Source organism: Ostrinia nubilalis, chromosome 18, assembly GCF_963855985.1.
Source record: "Ostrinia nubilalis chromosome 18, ilOstNubi1.1, whole genome shotgun sequence".
NCBI classification, from domain to species: Eukaryota; Metazoa; Arthropoda; class Insecta; order Lepidoptera; family Crambidae; genus Ostrinia; species Ostrinia nubilalis.
This window is the reverse complement of record NC_087105.1, coordinates 6334110-6354342: the sequence shown is the minus strand read 5'-3', so window position 1 is coordinate 6354342 and position 20233 is coordinate 6334110. Positions and strand designations below refer to the sequence as shown.

General features: G+C 40.1%; 1 protein-coding gene across 1 annotated transcript; it reads left to right on the top strand.

Annotated features, from left to right (window-relative positions):
- Positions 1 to 637: 637 nt before the first annotated feature.
- Positions 638 to 6265, top strand: LOC135080867 (uncharacterized). The gene has a single exon (XM_063975596.1). It carries the CDS (start codon positions 638 to 640, stop codon positions 6263 to 6265), a length of 5628 nt encoding a protein of 1875 aa, XP_063831666.1.
- The last annotated feature ends 13968 nt before the right edge of the window (positions 6266 to 20233 follow it).

The following is a 20233-nucleotide window of genomic DNA, read 5'->3' as shown; positions in this document are numbered from 1 at the left end:
AATCGATTGTAATACACCAATAAATTGATTTCTTGCAATGATATAGAACTAAAACTTCTTGCTTCATTTTTGGAAATAATGAATTTCTGTCAACTTACCAAATAATTAAAATAGCGCTAGATCGTTTATAAAGAATGTCTAAATCGCACTAAAGTAACGTGTACGGATGCAGTATGGTTAAGTTCAACATAGCGAGTGTTATTTAATGCCAAAATCGGGAAATCTTATGTGTAGTACGTATACATCGATGATATTTTGTATGTAAATAATTCGAAACAAAACTGTTAGCGACGGAATATTATTGTATTATGTAACGGTAGTTTAAGAACAATTTTTATTTTCTATTGGAGGGTAACTCGGTGTCGTTGGTACGCGACGCGGTAGTTTTATTCGCACATAATTTCACGCGTCTGCCAGTCTGCTGCCAAACGCCCTCGGAGCGACACCGCGTTAGCCTACCGCGCGCAAGAAACACGTGTTTGCCCAAAAGTGTACTAAACTTGCAAATACTCGCAATAAACTGTTTTGTGAACATTTAAAACGGCGTTATTTTTACATCGGAGCGAACCTGACCCCCCACAGCTGGTCATTCGGCCGGATCAGTCCGATGTATCATTCGCCACGTTGTACGAGTAAAATGGTTCTCACGCGTAGTGACCGTAAAAAACTGGTGTCCGCAAGTGTGCATACCGAGACAATGAACGATACTCATCTCAAAAGCAGTGTAAAATCCGAGCCCGTGAAAACGTCACAAGTGCCACCGCAGCATGCAACGTCGTGTCAGTGGCCACACCCGACACGTCAACCGACCGCAGAGGCAGGACCGTCGCACATATCAGTTCACAAACTGGACCTGTCTCCTGAGGAAGCACCACGAGACCTCACGTCACGAATATCGACGTCATCCTCAGCTAAAGCAAGGCGAAAACGGTTGGAACTTGAGGCAGCGAAGGAAAAGGCCAGGATACAGATGGAGTTGATCGATAAAAAGCTAGAAGCAGACCTAGCTGACCTGGAAGATGAATACAGTCCACCAAATGGAGACCGCGAGAGCATTCATACTCGCACCGACGTCGAGAAGTGGCTGGACCACAGCCAGCATGAGATGGAGAAGGAGCAGCGAGCCCCCCACAATGGTAAACCCCCGGGCGAGCTGAATCCACAAAATGGTGCCATCGAGATGCTGACGAGCGCACTGAAGCAGCTAGCCACTACTCCCATTCATGGACCCAACCCGCAACTACTGAGCCGTATGAGCATCCCAAAGGACTTGCCTGAGTTCGCTGGAGACCCCCTGGAGTGGCTTCACTTTAAACAGTCCTACGAGGAGTCAACACAAATATGCGGCTTTACCGACAAGGAAAACGTCTGGAGGCTTCGAAAATGTCTTCGAGGACCTGCAAAAGAAGCTGTATCTGCATTATTGATTTGTGCAACGTCACCCGATCAGCTGATGTCTACATTGGAGCTCAGATTTGGTAACCCAGATTTTATATTGACTAAAATCACGCAAGATGTACAGAAGTTACCACCGTTGCCATTGGATTATCAAAGTGAAATAGTGCCTTTTGCTGTTAAAATCCAGAATTACGTAACAGCAGTACGTGCAGTGGGGCGTGACGAATACCTACGCGGTGTTCACCTAGCGAATATTATTTTGGCCAAGCTGCCCACTGTACTAGTTTCCAAATGGGCGGATTATTGTTACCCTAGATTGAAAGGAGAAATTGATAAGTCAAGAATTGACATGATTTCCGATTTCCTTCACGAGGAGGCACTAAAAATGTCAACCACGGCCAACGTTACTACATCAGCTCAACGTTACAATCAAAACAAATACAGGCAGCACGAAAGTAACGCTAGAAACTCACAAAGTATACTACTTCAACACTCCGACGCTAAGAGCGAGCATAGTGAAAAATGCAACTATTGTAAACAAGATGAACACCAGCTGACAAGTTGCAAATCATTCAAGAAAGCATTACGCAGAGATCGATGGCGCCACGTCAAGCGATACGGCTTATGTTTTAAATGCCTACTATCGCGGCACGGCAGAGATAACTGTACTGCGCCCGCTTGCGATCAAGACAACTGCGGCGGGGCGCATCACCGGCTGTTACACAACCCTCCGCAGCGGCACGGGGCCGGGGCGACCGCCGAGAGCAAGAAGACCTCATCGAGTACGTCAACTACCGAGACTGTGGCCCATATGAGTGTTACGGACAAAAAAGTGCTGTTGAAAGTAGTGCCGGTCGAAATTCACGGTCCTAACGGTAAAATAAGTGCGTGTGCGTTATTAGACGACGGGTCTACAATATCAGTGATAAGCTCGCAGCTGGCTGCGCGCGCAGGGCTGCGCGGCGGCCGCAGCGAGCCCATGCGCGTGCGCGGCGCGTGGGGCGACGATGCGCTTGTGTGCGCGTCGACAGCGCTCACTCTGGACTTGTCTAGTAAGGGAAGTGATAACAGATTGTTTACAATTAATTTGCGAAGCGTTGATAACTTAGATTTGCCTGTTCAAGAGTTTTCACTAGCTAAATGTAAAGAGTATGATCATTTGAAAAATGTAACTATAAACTGTAATGATTTGTGTAAGCCAGAAATATTATTAGGTCAAGACAATTATCATTTGTTAATGCCTTTAGAGATTTATGTCGGTAAAAACAATGAGCCGTCAGCTACACGAACCCCCCTGGGCTGGTGCGTGCACGGAGTAATGCACTTGCCGTGCGCTGGTTCTTCTTCTCCCTACACCACCTTACTCATTTCAGCACCAGCGTCTGATGATGAACGCGCTCTTCGGGACCTCAGTGATGAGGTGCGGCGCTCCTTTTCTATAGATGCTTTGGGAGTGACAGGTAAACCACGACAGAACAAAGACGAGGTGCGCGCGGTGGCCATGCTGGACGAGGGTGCGCAGCTCATTGACGGCAGGTGGCACGTCAACTTGCCGTGGAAGGACCCAAACTGTAAGTTACCTAACAGTTACCCTAATGCACTTTCCCGACTGCATAGCGTTGAGAGGAAAATGTCAGCTGACCAGGAGTACGCGAGTAGGTACAGGGAGCGTGTAAAACACTTGCTAGAAAATAATTTTGCCCAAGAAACGCAAAATTCCGAACGGTCGCCAAGAACTTGGTATTTACCCCATTTTGGGGTAAATAATCCTAATAAAAAAAAGTTGCGACTCGTGTTCGATGCGGCCGCTAAAGTCTATGGTGAGTCATTGAATGATTTCCTACTCACAGGGCCTGACCTACTAAATTCTTTATTTGGCATAATGTTACGTTTTAGAATAAATAAAGTTGGAGTCACCGGGGACATTAAAGACATGTTCCTACGCATTAAAATAAAACCTGAAGACCAATCGGCTTTAAGGTTCTTATGGAGGGATGAATCTTCAGGTGAGATAAAGACGTATTCAATGACGTCACTGATATTTGGAGCAAACTGTTCGCCGTTCGTCGCGCAGTTTATTAAAAACAAAAATGCGCAGCTGCATGAGTCATCACAGCCCGCCGCCGCAGCCGCTATCTATATGCAGCACTATATGGATGACTATATCGATAGTCTACCGGATGAAACCACAGCCATAAGTATGGCACGGAATATAACGGATATTCACAAGAAGGGTGGTTTTGAGATCCGCAACTGGACTAGTAATAGCCTACAGGTGTTAGATAGCTTGCCAAAGGAGACTTTAGGTGACGCGGCCGTTAAGTTTAAATCTAACGAACAATACCAAGGTGAGCGAACGCTGGGAATGATTTGGTACCCGGCCCAAGATGAACTAGGTTTTGACGTTTCATTGAAACGTATTCCCGACGGCATTGTAAAAGGTAAACAAAGACCGACTAAACGTTTGATGCTTGCGGTAGTCATGTCTATTTTTGATATATTTGGTTTTCTTACTCCATTCACCATACAGGGCAAAATAATGCTTCAGGATACCTGGAGGCATAACATTGGCTGGGACGAAAAAATCTCAGACGATGTTTATCAAAAATGGTGCAGCTGGATTGATCTATTAAAAGATATACCAAGTATACGCATTCCACGTTATTATGTAAGGGCCGGTGCGAGCGAGACGGAGTCTGCGTTTACCACGAGTGAGAGGGAGACCGATAGTGCATCGCCTACGCCGCTGCTACGAGATTCTACGCGGCATCGAGTCAGTGAACACGTTACGGATAACGAGTGTGCTACGGGCCATGCTACGAACGGGTCTACGACTGGTAATAATTATAATAATTTGCAATTGCATGTTTTTAGCGATGCTTCATCGAAGGCGATGTGTGCCGTAGCCTACTGGAGATGGGAACACAATGGAAAAATACACATCGCGCTTATAACCAGCCGGGGCCGCGTTGCTCCGTTAAAACCGACTACGATACCTAAAATGGAGCTGCAGGCCGCCTTGTTAGCGGCTAGACTCGCAAAGACAATCGCTGAGGAGCACGGACGCATGAAAGTCGAGCAAAGGTATTTTTGGTGCGACTCGACCACAGTGCTACAGTGGATTAATAATGACACGCGGCAATATAAAACATTCGTAGCAAACCGGCTCGGCGAAATAGATGACTTAACACGAGCTACTGAGTGGAGGTATGTGCCTACGAAGTTGAATATCGCTGACGTTGGTACTAGGGAAACTTATGACGTCACAGTGTTTAGAAATGAATGGTTCACGGGACCTTCATTTTTATACGGAAATGAGACTACTTGGCCGCGCCGTGAGTTCACTGCTTTATGTGACAGTGACCTGGAGAGAATAAACTTAATTAAACAAGAAAGTAACAACTTACCTATACTCGACGTTAGTAGATTTTCATCCTGGTTGAAACTGGTGAGAGTGACGGCTACCGTGTTGCGCTTTATTAATAAATGCAGGAAGGTTGCATCGTCGAGCCTGTTATCAGACATGGACCTAGCTGAGCGGTTTCTGATTAAACAAGCGCAGTTGGATAGTTTCGCCTCGGAAATATCTGCAATAAAGAAAGGAAAACGCATAGAAAATAACAGTCGACTACTTACCTTGTCACCGATGCTCGATGAACACGACGTGCTGCGTTGCGGAGGCCGCATTGACGCCGCCACCGGAGTCTCACCTGAAACTAAAAGGCCTATAATTTTAGATGGAAAACACCACGTCGCTCGTCTGATAGTGAAACACTACCACGAGAAGGCTGCTCACGGCAACCAAGAGTCGGTAGTCAACCATCTGAAACAAAGATTTTGGATTATAAAATTGAGACCAACTGTTAAATATGTCTCATCGCGATGTATGGTATGCAGAATAAGGAAGGCTAAGCCCGAAATACCAAGGATGGGTAACTTACCTGCCGCCCGCGTAGCTCACCACCAACGTCCATTCACTCATTGTGGGATTGATCTGTTTGGCCCAATGACCGTGACAGTTGGCCGTCGACATGAGAAAAGGTATGGTGTAATTTTCACATGTCTTACGGTGCGCGCTGTCCACCTAGAAATAGTCCATTCAGTCAGCACAGATTCGTTGATTATGGCACTTAGGCGCATGGCAGCGCGCCGCGGCTGGCCGCGACATCTGATGTCAGACAACGGGACTAACTTGCGAGGAGCTGACACAGAACTCAAACGATCGATCACGGAACTGGACGAAGGAGTGCTCCGCACTGAAGCTGCAAACAACGCAACTGAATGGACATTCATACCACCTGCGAGTCCACACTGGGGTGGGGCATGGGAGCGACTTATACGAAGTATCAAAACTTCACTTAAAATCATCTTGAAGGAACGTGCACCTAGGGACGAGGTTTTGAGTACTCTTCTTACAGAAGTCGAGAACATCGTCAATAGTCGTCCTCTCTCTCATGTCTCTGTGGAACCTGGCAGCGACGAGACACTAACACCCAACCATTTCTTGCTTGGAACTTCTTCGAATCTTCCAACTCCCGGAAGGTTCAGCAGCGATGACCTGTACCTGCGCAAACAGTGGCGTAAGTCTCAACTACTTGCAGATATGTTCTGGAAACGCTGGATCAACGAAATTCTCCCAGACCTCGTACCGAGACGCAAGTGGAACCAGGAACAACAGTCGTTGAAGGTAGGTGATTTGGTTCTAATTGTGGATCCAGGAGCGCCACGCAACGTGTGGCCCAAGGCAGTAGTTCAGCAGGTGTTTCCAGGGGCAGACGGTCGAGTAAGGGTGGTTGAACTAAGAACCAAGTCAGGTACGCTGAAGAGGTCTGCAGCGCGCGTCGCAAGGATCCCTTTAATTGATTAGTGCTGTGCCAGCACTGGGGTGGGGAGTGTTAGCGACGGAATATTATTGTATTATGTAACGGTAGTTTAAGAACAATTTTTATTTTCTATTGGAGGGTAACTCGGTGTCGTTGGTACGCGACGCGGTAGTTTTATTCGCACATAATTTCACGCGTCTGCCAGTCTGCTGCCAAACGCCCTCGGAGCGACACCGCGTTAGCCTACCGCGCGCAAGAAACACGTGTTTGCCCAAAAGTGTACTAAACTTGCAAATACTCGCAATAAACTGTTTTGTGAACATTTAAAACGGCGTTATTTTTACATCGGAGCGAACCTGACCCCCCACAAAAACTCTTTTTTTCTCTTAACTCCAGGGATAGATTTGAGTGCGCTTCGGTTTACACATTAGTATAGGCCTGAGGAACAAAATGCACTATGGGTTGATTCTGGGCAACACTTGGTCCAGACCCTGGCACTGTCCTTTCAAGCGTCTATCTTAAGCGGTTTAGATTTTTCATACAAAAGGATTTTCCCGCTAATTCCTGTTCCCGTGAGAATTCCTAAGTATACTATAACCTGCCCAGGAGTTTGAAGATTAATTGTACCAAGTTTCGTTAAAATCAGTCGAGTAGTTTTTGTTTCTATAAGGAACATACAAACGGACAGACAGAAAGACAGACAGACAAAAATTTCACTGATTGCATTTTTGGCATCAGTATCGATCACTAATCACCCCTGATAGTTTTTTTGAAAATATATTTCATGTACAGAATTGACCTCTCTACAGATTTATTATAAGTATAGATTTTATGAAGATATAAATTACGATGAACATTTGACGTAGAAAATGATTTTCTAATGTAGTATACCTATTATTTAATTGATTTATTTTGTTTGGTATACCCATATACAGGGTGTTAGGTAAATGGGTATATGAGCCGACACTAGCCCATGTTAACATGGTCATATAAATGGTATGGTGAAGTCAGAAATTTGATATCATCATTTTATTTTTTTTAATTTTCATACAAAATTAATTTTATAAAATCCGATTTGTATGAAAAATAAAATAATTAAAATGAAGATATCAATTTTCTGACTTCACCATACCATTTATATGACCATGTTAACATGGGCTAGTGTCGGCTCATATACCCATTTACCTAACACCCTGTATAAGTTTGGCATCAATATGAAAGGTATTATACTTAGTTTATTATTCATGTGTAGTTAACTTCAATTACTTTATTAGCAATATTCTATATATACAACTAAATATTAACAAATAACTACTTAACTAAACTATAACTAAATAAAAAAGGGTAAAAATTAAAATATGTACAAGCTTTATAAATAAAAAATTTCGTTTAAGTCGCTCCCTTGGGGGAAGGTGCCCAAAAGGCTGGCCACATTGCCACGCTGGATGGCAAGGCTGATGCGTTGGCCAAGGTAAAGGCCAGCTTTTGTATCGTAAGATGTCTCAACTAAGCGCTGAGACATCTTACGAAACAGTTTGTGGGCGCTTGGTCCCCACGGGCCCAGAGTTTCAACTCCAAACGGCTCAAATATGTAAGTCTCATTGAGATTTTCATATTTGTGTAGTTTGTAATTTTCTATCGTTTGGAATATGCAGAAAAGTACAAAAAATCGTTGATGCTTGAACATACTATGAAAAGTTTGCTTCATAATAAACTGAGTGATGCCAAAATTTAGGAATGAAATGAATAAGACAGAAATGCTCCTGACAGTGAGAGTCGATATTGTTTGCAATTAGATTAGTAATTATAGAAGTAGAAAGTAGGTAATTATGGTTAATGACAAACGGGTTAGGCTAATGATGTTTTGGAAAAGGTACTTAGCCTAAGAAGGTTCATCACGTGAATTCTAATGACAATATTTTTAAACTAATTACATAATTGCACTATTCAGTTAATGACTAGTGACACTGGCTTACAAACAAACAAAACAAACGCCGGGCTAGAATGTGCGCCGTGACAAAATCTTAATAATGATGTTTGGTGACAAATATTAATATGAGTTTACTTGTATTGCGTAAAATCGACGCGCATGCTAAGCCTTCTGGCATGTGAATACATGCTTACCAATGCGATAGCTATTCCTGAACCTAGCCATCAGAGAAACAAAAATATTCATATTCATAGTACGTCAAATATTAGTACTGCTGAAGTTGCTACGAAGCTATGCTACGATTCTTCGTAGCGTCGTATCAGTTGCTACATAATTATTTTCGTAGCAGCCGAGTGTTACAGTTCACAAGACACATTTTGTTTCCCGTGATTGTGATTGCTCAAAGTGACGACTCGGTCGGGCAAAACTAATATTTTCAACCTGTCGTTATCTTTCATTTAGTTAGCCTCTGCCTAATCCGAAACTTTATTTGGCCCCTGTAAAGTTGACGTTGGCACGGCACGGTACGGCTAGATAGTAGATTCCTCCTGGCTTCCCTCTGGTACAACTTTGACGTCGATTTGAATTTATTTTTACCTTACATTCATTTATTTATCAGGAATGTTTTCGTTAAAAACAGTGACGCTATTTTTAATAATAAAGCCAATCAATTGTCTCAATTCAAATCAAAGAATGAAAATTTCGACATTCAGTGCCTAAAATATATCGTTTGCCGTCGTCGTCCTCTATATGAAGAGCGATGAGAGAGTTATCTCAAAGTTAAAGCGTTTAATCAGGAACTGGATATCGAGAGGAAACGTTATAATACGATCCCTTCGACACTTATAAATCTTTTGCCTTTTATATGAGGGCGTAGGTGTTGTTGACTTATATTCACGCTACGAATCAGCGATTGTGTAGCAGCTGTCGCTTTACTTTTGGTAGTATTCCAAATCTACTATTTTTATTAAAAAGATATGTTCTAAAAATTTACAATATGCAGTAATGCCTAAAATGTTTGTTACGGCTTTTGGGGACAAATAAAAATCAGAAATGTATTACAGACAAAAGTATATTATAAAATAAATATTCAATGATAACAAATTACATTAGAAACATTAAAATGGCAACTAATTACAAAAACTTTACAAACTACTATTTAATACTTAACACTAACATGCAAATTAACCTAAAATCTCCCGAGGCCGATGCTCCTTGGAGTGAATTTCATTAAAATTGTCCTCAACTAAAACAAGAACAACACTACGATTAGAAGAAAGTAACGACATAAAAATTTAATCTAATTTTGCCATGAAAACAAGTCCTTACCAATTCCGGCTCACAGCAGTCAACTGTTGAAGTATAGCGCCACCAACCGGTCCACCTCCGCCAGCCCCTCACCTGTGGACAAGCGGCGCGCGTTAGTCAACCCGGTGATGAACTTGACTTGCTGGTGATCACACTGCTCAAGAAAGACGATTGACTTACTCGTGACGTCGGGAAGCTGGTGGGTCGCTGGTGGAGGCAGAAGGAATCCTGAGGGATTCACGTCCTGTGGGCAAATGTTAGAAGAATATTATCAACAAATCCGTGTCAGTTTTATAAAAACTACATTATTTACTACATTATTATAAACTTAATGCTTCAGCGAAGTCCCAAATAGATACTTACAATATCCAGCGGATCTGGTATGTCCATGGCCGCTATGGTCTCCAAGAGCGCATCCTCTTCCGGGTACACAGGAAGCAGGTCAAGGAGATTCTGTGGATATTATAAATAGGGTTAGAAAATACAATCACAATCTAGAAAAAAATAAAATGTCTGACGATGACTTTATTTTAATAAAACTTACTCCTGGGGGAGAGTCAACACCGGAATCAAGTTGCTCCGCGTGTACCACTACTGCGTCGGTGATCTGGAAGGAAAAAGAAATCGCATTGTTAGAACACTTATCAAATCGAAGACAATAATTTACAGTGCGTTTTGTAGAAAAATAAACTTACAGGATTGTTTAGAGAAACTTCGTTACACTCCTCCATCTTCTCTTTTGATGGAAGAACGCCGAGGATCTAAACACAAAAATTCATTTGTCAGAACAATTGTAAGTATACAAAAACAATAGTACTGCTATGATGAGATCGAAATCGTGAAACTTACAATCTCACTGGGTAGGACATCCATAGCGCCGGAGAAAGGTATTGATTCCTCGGGAACAACTTCAAAAGCGCTCAGATCAACATCCATTGCTTCACTCTCCTCTACATGAAGCAGTTGGTCAACAAACTGAAAAAAAAAACAGATTATTAAAATAAAGTTCACTTGTAAGTAATACTTGTAACAAAACATATAACTTTGTTTTGAATTTCAAACAAACTTACGCTTTGAGGTGCGCACTCGCGGCCGCCCGCCGGCGCCGCCCGCTTCCTGGGAGGAGACTCCTGCCTCCTGAGGGATGCCTGCAGCCTCCTCACTACAAACAAACACACCACACGTTATGCATTATGATACTCAATACTAATTCTCATCGTAATCTATCAATGTAATACCTAAGTAATTGTAAAACAAAAGTAAAGTAAACGGTGTTTATAAGACTTACACTTTTTGCGCAGCTTTGCGTTGTCAGCGCGCAGTTGTTCCGCTTCTTTCTCCGCATCTGAGGCGTCGTCTTCCAAGTCCGCTATGTAGATCGCAACTTCCTTGTCGCTTTTTGGCTGGTGCTCCTTCTGAAAAATAAGAAAACTGTTAGTTAAGTATACAAAAGGATTAAAATATGAATGCCCTTGTGTACTGTGTGCTTACTTCAGGGTTTATCAGTTGGACAAGCTCCGTCCACCTTTCCTTGATTTCTTTGCGCCTCAGTTGTTCGTAATACTTGTTGCGCTCCTTCTGCTGCTCCTAAATAATACGAGAAAGAAAATTAATGTTACATATCGTTTAAATGAAGATTGTACGTACACACTCGCAATGATCACTTACTTTCGAGAGACGAGCGCGGTTGTGCCCGCGAGGCCGGCCACGTTGTCTCAGAGGCAGGTTGTGCATCTGAAAGATAAATTTAATAAGATAAAGCATAAAACGTTACCTTAGTCTCCACAAAATGTCTGGTCAAGTAAAATAAGTTCGCCTTTAATAAACCCTGTTTTAAGTGATCCAAACTTACATTTTCCAATTCCATTGCGACGGTTTTAAAAACTCGTGATTACAAAATTGCGCACAGGACACAGTAGTTCTGATCGATACCAAAGAACGACTGAAGAAGGCTGGAGCGGGAGCCGCCTTAGGTAAGTGCGCCCGCGCACCCCCGCCCCCCGCTTGTTGTGGGCGGGCGCATGTCTAACGACGGCGAGCGTGGAGCAGGGCAGTTTTATGCATTAAGTCCAGTCGCCGAGCACGTAGAATTTTGTGTAATTACCCCAAGCTACCCATCCTTATCGCTCGCGCGTTATTATTATATTGCTGTCGCGACTGTGCGACGGGCGGCCGCAGTGAGTGTACGAGCGTGACAGCAATATAATTACGCGCGAGCGATAAGGATGGGTGGCTTGGAGTCATTGGACGAAATTCTACGAGCTCGGCGACCGGGCTCTAGCATGAAATCATTTAATATCGCAGATTTTTTCTTACCTGTATGTCTTTAGACGTTACAGGCTCAATAGAAAATCATTTTGCGATTCTTGTTATACTTAATACTTCCCATAATATAATAAAATTATTTTTTGGTAAAAAAATATTTATTTATTTGGTATTAAGCTCGTTATTATCTGGAATAGAGCTATGTATTATGCAATGTTCTTGTTTCACTAAGAACTGGTAATTCGGCTTTCGTGATAATCTTTGTAGGATGAATGGGTTGGCTAAACTTTTTGATAAGTTGACATCACGCCTTGTAAGACTTCTGCATCGTTGCAGTCAAATGTTTAGCGAAATATATTAAAATTTTAATATTTAACTTGTTAATAATGTGATGTTGTAGAGATGGCAATGGGCATTACGAATATATGTCATGTTAAAAATGATGGTTTCGGTTTCAATAAACCGTTGCTTTGGAATAATAGAGAACATGAGACTGAAATGCTTGTAAGTACGAGTACTATTGCTAATATAATACTTTGATCATTCTATTCTGTTTAATATTTTAAATATTAATTATTATCGTCACTTTATTTGACACGAAACATTCTTATTTTGGTATAATAGGTAGGTACTTATTGTAAGATATCATTAGCCCAAACCCAATTAACTTAAACTTTGACACTGAGTAGGTACTTAGTGTGAAAGTTTAAGTTACCTTGATACTAATCACATGATAAACTAATTGATGTGTTACATAATTGCACTGTTGATAGTGTAAATATTAATCATAGTAGCTTACAGAAAGGCATAACAAACCGATATCCACTTAGCAGGAAACTTCCTATGAAACCGGCAATTATTTACAATCCTTGAGTAGGTTTATATCAAAGTTTTAATAAAATATTAGTTTTCATAGCATGTCTAACTTTAGTTTCGCTGAAGATGCTGGATTATTGTTTTTCTGGACAACTTTTTAAAAATAAATTAGCAACGCTATCAAACAAAAAGATGGACACTTCCCAGGTGTGTTTGAACACTTGCACTCACAGTAGTGAAGCTCCGAAATTTGTCGGTACTACAAAGAAATGTATTTCAAATGTTACTCTATAAAACGTGCGATAAGCATAAACAATGTAATCATAAAAGGTGCATGGGTCAGCGATATTGGCCTCCCTTTCTTACCCTTTTTGAGACAATGCACACCGACGCACCCGCTACACTTTAGTGCTAATATCTGCGGGCGTATTGTTTCTTCACAATGATACCTTACCATTGGGTATTTTTGCAAACATCGATTATCTTTTAACAACTTTTTAAAAATAATTCTTAAAAGTGAGCTTCAACACGAAGTTAATATTATGATTTATGATATACTCTTTGTGTGTACCTGGATGTTTGCGAATACAGGGTGGAAACGATAAGTGATCTCACTCGATCATTTCTAAACTATAAAGATATCTTAAAACTGGTTACTGATCCTGAAAGTACTTCACGAGCTCTTTCAAACGGTACCAATAAAATAGGTTACAGAATAAACTGGAACTATCCGAAAATTTAATGTTGTGTAGTTCCATACTAAATGTATGCCAACTACACAATACATAATATTAGAAATGTATTTTGTTTTTGTTAAATAATAAACTTGAAAAGTGTCTTAAAGAAACTTATAACTTTCATCTTTTTTTAAATTATTTGTGTACTATTATTTTTTATCAAGAGATTAGTGCCACGACTGTGATAGTACTAAATGTATGGAAGATGGAGACATTGAATGTTCGGATAGTTCCAGTTTATTCTTTAACCTATTATTGGTACCGTTTGAAAGAGCTCGTGAAGCACTTTCAGGATCAGTAACCAGTTTTTCGATATCTTGTATAGTTTAGAAATAATCGAGTGAGATCGCTTATCGTTTCCACCCTGTATAAAAGTAGCTATTACCTACTACTCTACCAGTTGGACCAGTTGGTTACCTAAGTATATCGATCTCAATAATTCAAAACTAGTAGTTTCTAGTGTCGCTGGCTTAATATTTGACGAAGATATGAATTATAATGAATTATAATTTGACGTCTAAAATATTTATTCTAGTCTAGTCATCAGAGATAAATATTCATATTCATAGTAAGTCAATTAATGTCATCACTGATGAAGTTGCTACGAAGCTATGCTACGATTCTTCGTAGCGTCGTATCAGTTGCTACAGTTATAACCGTACTGTAACAGCCGAGTGTTACAGTTCACAAGGCATACATTTTTTTCCTGTGATTGTGATCGCTTCAAAGTGACGACTCGGTCGGGCGAAACAAATATTTTCAACCTGTCGTAACCTTTCATTTAGTTAGATTTAGCCTCCGCCTTTATCCAATTTATTTGGTCTCTGTAAAGTTGTCACGGGGTACGGTAGTTTCCTCCTCGATTAACTGTGGTGTTACTTTGATGACGATTTCAATTATTTTTTACCTTACATTTATTTAAAGTTAGTCAGTTGTTTCAATTCAAAACAAAGAAAGAAAATTTCAAAATACAATCGTTTTTAGTCACAGAGCATAAGCAAAAGTTCTAAATCAAGAGGTGGAAGAGTTATCTGAAATTTGAGCCAGTCTAGTTTCCCTTCAACACTTATGAATCATTCTTCTTTTACAAGAAGGCCTAGTGTTGTTGAAGCTGCTTGTATCGCGTAGCAGCAATTAGGTACGGTACTTTTTAGTACCTACTTATTTATTCCAAAATTCAAGGTTTTCTGTATCAAGTAGGTATTTATTATAAATTGTTCCTTTATTTTATGTTTTTTTTTTTCAGTTTGTTGACCGCAGTTGATGAAGCTGTTTCATCTAGAGGCGAGTGAAGCCATGGACGTTAGTCTGAGCGATTTTGACGTTGTTTCCGTGGAACCGATAGCTTCCTCCGACTCTATTTATCCTCTCAGATCACCAACCTGGTGAAATTGACGTAAGTTTCTCGATTTCGATCTCATCATAGCAGTACTATTGTTTTTTTATACTTGTAATTGTTCTGACAAATGCATTTTTGTGTTTAGACCCTCGGCGTTCTTCCATCAGCAGAGAAGATGGAGGAGTGTAACCAACTTTCTGCAAACAATCTTGTAAGTTAATTTTTTTTCTACAAAACGCACTGTAAATAATATTATTGTCATCAATTTGATAAGTGTTCTAACAATGCAATTTATTTCTCCTCTCAGATCACCGACACAGAAATGGTATACGAGTATCAACATGATTCCGGCGTAGATTCTCCCCTAGAAGTAAGTATTATTAAAAAAGTATTATTTTTTTCTAAATTGTGATTGTATTTTCTAATCCTATCTAAAATATCCACAGAATCTTCTTGACCTGCTTCCTGTGTACCCAGAAGAGGACGCTCTCTTGGAGACCATAGCGGCCATGGACATACCAGATCCGCTGGATATTGTAAGTACCTATTTGGGACTTCGCTGTAGCATTAATTTTATAATGTAGTTTTTATAAAACTGACACGGTTTTGTTGATAATATTCGTCTAACATTTGTTTTATTTGCCCACAGGACTTGAATCCTTCAGGCTTCCTTCTGCCTCCACCAGCGACCCACCAGCTTCCCGTCGAATCTCCTCTAGAAGTAAGTTTAATAACAGAAAAGTCATCATCAGATTGAATTGTGATTGTATTTTCAAACTCTTTTCATAATATCCACAGTATCTCTTTGGCATGCCTCCTTTATTTGAGGACCTAGAAGAAGGCGCGTTCTTCGAGAACTTAGCAGCCATGGAGATACCAGATCCGCTGGATATTGTACCTCACATGACAGTTGTGAGCCGGAATCGGTAAGGACTTGTTTTCATGGCAAAATTAGATTCAATTTTTATATTGTTTCATTGAACTTCTAGATCGTAGTTAACATATGTTTGTTCTTGTTTCAGTTGAGGACAGTTTCAATCGAATTCACTCCGAGGAGCATCGGCCTCGAGAGATTTTGGGTTAATTTGCATGTTAGTATTAAGTATTAGATAGTTGTTTGTAATTAGACCTAAGTTGCCATTTTGATGTTAAGTTTAGTGTAATTAATTGATTTGTAATATATCATTGAACATATTATATTTTATGACATGCTTTTGTCTGTAATACATTTCTCATTTTTATTATTAATGTATGCTTTACTGCATGTTGTCAATTTTTAGAACAAACATTTTTAACAGAAATCGTAGTTTTGGAAACTTGGAATAAGTAAATAGACAGGTACTAGCAAAAGTACCGCGATTGCAGCTACGCGATACAAACAGCTTCAACAACACTAGGCCTACTTGTAGAAGGCGAAAAATTTATAATAGTATGTGTTGAATGAAGGGAAACTAGAGTGGCTCAAATTGACTCTTATATTAGACTAATATTTCCTCTCGACACCCAGTTCCTGATTAAAGAGAGATAACTCTTTCACCTCTTGATATAAAACGTTTGCTTGCCTACGCTCTGTAACCAAAAACGACATATTTTCGGCACTGTATTTCAAAATTTTCTTACTTATTTGAATTGAAACAATAGATTGGCTTTATTCTTCTTCGAACGAAGACATTCCTGATAAATAAAATAAATGTACTTAAGAAAAAAATAAATTAAAATTGACATCAAAGTTACACCAGAGGGAAGCCACGAGGAAACTACTGTACGCCGTGACAACACTTTACGGGGCCAAATAAAGTTTCGGATAAAGGCGGAGGCTAAATCTAACTAAGTGAAAGATTACTACAGGTTGAAAATATTTGTTTTGCCCGACCAATCATCACTTACGTTTGAATATTTTTGTTTCTCTGATGACTATGTAATGTAGGCACTCATATTTTTGTTTCTCTATGACAAGGTATGTACTTCACACATAGCAAGGAAGCTCACACGGGTGGCAGCGTAAAGCTCGTTTACCTGGAATTGACCTTTGTAGTAAGTACGCATTGTTCTTGTTTTATAAAGAACTGATAATTCGGCTTTTGTGATAATATTTGTAGGACGAATGGGTTCGCTTAGTTTGTTGATAAGCAGTTAATAGAGATAATGAGTATGATGACATCAGTACCTCTATAACAGCGCCCCCTATATTATAGCCGCCCTAGGGGGCGCTGTCCATTTTATGAAATTATAAATCAGGTTTTATTTGTGACTAGCGGCCGCCCGCGACTTCGTACGCGTGGATCCCGTTTTACCCCCTTCATCTATCTTACGCGGTTTAGATTTTTTCATACAAATGTTTTTTCCCGCTAACTCCCGTTCCCGTTGGAATTTAACAATATCCTGTTGTAACTAAGCTTTAAGTTTACTAAGGTACCTGCATGCCAAATTTTAAGCGTCTAACTTACGCGGTTTAGATTTTTTCATACAAATGTTTTTTCCCGCTAACTCCCGTTCCCGTGAGAATTTTGCAATATCCTGTTGTAACTAAGCTTTAAATTTACTAAGGTACCTGCATGCCAAATTTTAAGCGTCTATCTTACGTGGCTTAGATTTTTTCATACAAATGTTTTTTCTCGCTAATTCCCGTTCCCGTAGGAATTTTGCCATATCCTGTTATAACTAAGCTTTAAGTTTACTAAGGTACCTGCTTGCCAAATTTCAAGCGTCTAACTTAAGCGGTTTAGATTTTTCATACAAAAGGATTTTCCCGCTAATGCCCGTTCCCGTGGGAATTCCTAAGTATCCTATAACCTGCCCAGGAGTATGAAGAATAATTGTACCAAGTTTCGTTAAAATCCGTCAAGTAGTTTTTGTTTCTATAAGGAACATACAGACAGACAGACAGACAGACAGACAGACAGACAGACAGACAAAAATTTAACTGATTGCATTTTTGGCATCAGTATCGATCACTAATCACCCCCTGATAGTTATTTTGAAAATATATTTCATGTACAGAATTGACCTCTCTACAGATTTATTATAAGTATAGATTAAATGAACAAGTATCCAAATAAGTACTTCAACTATTATGACTTCATGAGAAAAATGAAGTCACTCCATATTTTAGTAAAAATGAATGCACCGAATGTATAAAAATTAAAGACACGTCGCCTGGCGCAGCAGCTCCTTTTGTGGCTCCTCCGACGAAACCTGCACGAATTTATTGCGTGTAAGAAAATACAATTTCCCAGTAAATGAGTATGCACTTGTGTTTCAACGTAATAAAACGTTTGAAAGAACTCACGTCTTGAGGGGGAAATTCTTCGTCAACTGGTAAGACAAGCCCTTCTTCTATCAGGTGATTCACTAGAAACATCAATAAAATCGATAAGTCGCCAGTAAATACTTTTTGCAGAATGTTTACCACATGTAATCACAACTACATAAAAATTTAGTGTCGACGCAAGCATGAGGTGCTATCATAGTAAAACATGTTAATCTGTCTATAATTGTCCTTTCAACATTAATACGAAGCGCTGCTATACGTTTCGTTTCCATAACTTCCAGCCTTGTACTAGCTTTGCCTTCGGTTACGCTAGGAGGCCTTATTAGGTGACATCCTTGCAGAAGCGTAGCGTACCTTGGCGGGGCCCCGTACAAAGATATGTTTGGGGGCCCTTAGGAAGGGTAAATATTTCTCAAAAAAGAAAAAATGTTGGTGTTGCTTTACTCGGGATAAAAGAAATAGCTTTTTTCATACTTTTCTCATTTCTGAAATTTTAAAAATTTGGGTAGTTTTTATTAATTTTTGCTTACGCACCTTCGCGCTGTTCATGAACGCAACGGCCTCGTGGAAAACCTTTTTGGTTTTCGTTAGGAAAAAGAATGAAAAGAAAATCGGACCTTCTCATGAGACAAAGAAAAGTGACGTCCAAAATTTTTATAGGTGCCTCGTATTGTGAGGTAGGTATCAATATACATAGATTAGGAGTGTTACGATTTTTCATAGTGTGCGAGTTTCGTTGTTTTTTCATGAATTTTTACAAAATTGCGGCCGGATCGGATACTTCGATTTTTTTGCTGCTTAATCTCTATGAACATTCTCTACAAACCTAATTTATTCATGAAATGAACGGACAAAAATTAAGTTGAGAATGTATGTTATTTATGAGTTAGAGACCTCACGTCTCGAGAAAGAGGTTCTTCCTCGATTGGCAAGACCAGCTCCTTCACGTCCAACTCCGCTTTCAGGATATTCACTAGAATCTATAATAAAATTAGTAAGTCAGGTTTGTAACTATCAATTATACTATCAAAACTTTGATAACACACATTTTTGGTTTTCGTCTGGAAAAAGAACGAAAAGGTAAAGAGACCTCATGACTCAATATTAGTATGTTATCCCCGATTGAGACTTAGCTTATAATTTGATAATGTTTGTATGAAACATATCTTATTCTAGGGCTAGGGACCTGCAGGTTCCTAGCCGGCACCGCATCCTCGTCACCAGGCAGGTTTTGGTCCTTGTGGTGGACAGTCGCTCGGGCGGGCAAAAATAAGAAATACCTTCGGTTGACATTAAGGTATTCTTTATGATCCAAATGTTTAATTGTAGCAATTAAATTTTGTACTCGACAGGTAACGAGGTTAAAATCTTTATAATCACCGTGTAACCTAGGTAGCGCTTTTACCACCGAAAGTTCCTCAGAAAGAATGAACTCAGGGCGTCTCGAACTCCATCGACTAGTCGATCAACTAGTTGAAATCTTCAACTAGTTAACGTGATAACGGCAGACGTTCCATCAACTAACGACGGTGTTTCAACGGCTCAACGCTGCAGTCCAGCGACTCTAACTTAAATAATGTAACTTACTCTCTGATAACATGTTACGTTTCATTTTGATGGAATGGGAAGGACACATTTATTTAAAATACATGGCTTATTCAAAGCTGTTATAACCTGCTGGAGTGCTTTGAAGACACTTGCTTGACTGACATAATGTCTCGGGCTGTCTCCAACCATAGTTTGATAAGACCCAGATGCCATGAATCCCAGTGCAATCAACACCTAAAACACAAAATTATTTAACTGGCCTACTTTAGGGTGCAGGTAGAGGCTTATAGAAAGCTTACTAGTGCTTAGGTACCTACTTAAATGACAAATTATTATATACGTGGTTTCTTACCTTAGTTTCCACACTGAGAGCATCTGAGCGTAATGTATGTAGAGGTGGTAAGTGAGCAGTTAGTTCAGCGATCAGTTCCCGAGTGATATCTTTAGATAAGTGGCCTATATCGATTTACCAATTTCACATCGCTTAGGCTGAACGCTGGGTCCAGTGTTGTTCCTGACTTTAGGTTGCCGTATTCTAATTCTAAAATTGCCGGATTTTAAGGGAAATCTAAGAAAAATGCCGTATTGTCCGTACAGTGCGACATAAAAGAGTAGAAATTAGTTATTTCGGTACTAATACACTTTAATAAGACCAATCTAGTCGCGCTATCAGGGTTGCTATATGAACGACGTGGTGGTTCTTTATAATGAGATCATACATGGCTTGTGATGTATCCCTCTGCTGCCATCGTAAAATCACCTACTTAATAAAGGTGCCAGTTCCCATAGCGAGGACAT

Excerpts from the sequence above, each read along its gene's own strand:
- LOC135080867 (XM_063975596.1), top strand. The coding sequence starts at position 638 with ATGGTTCTCACGCGTAGTGACCGTAAAAAACTGGTGTCCGCAAGTGTG.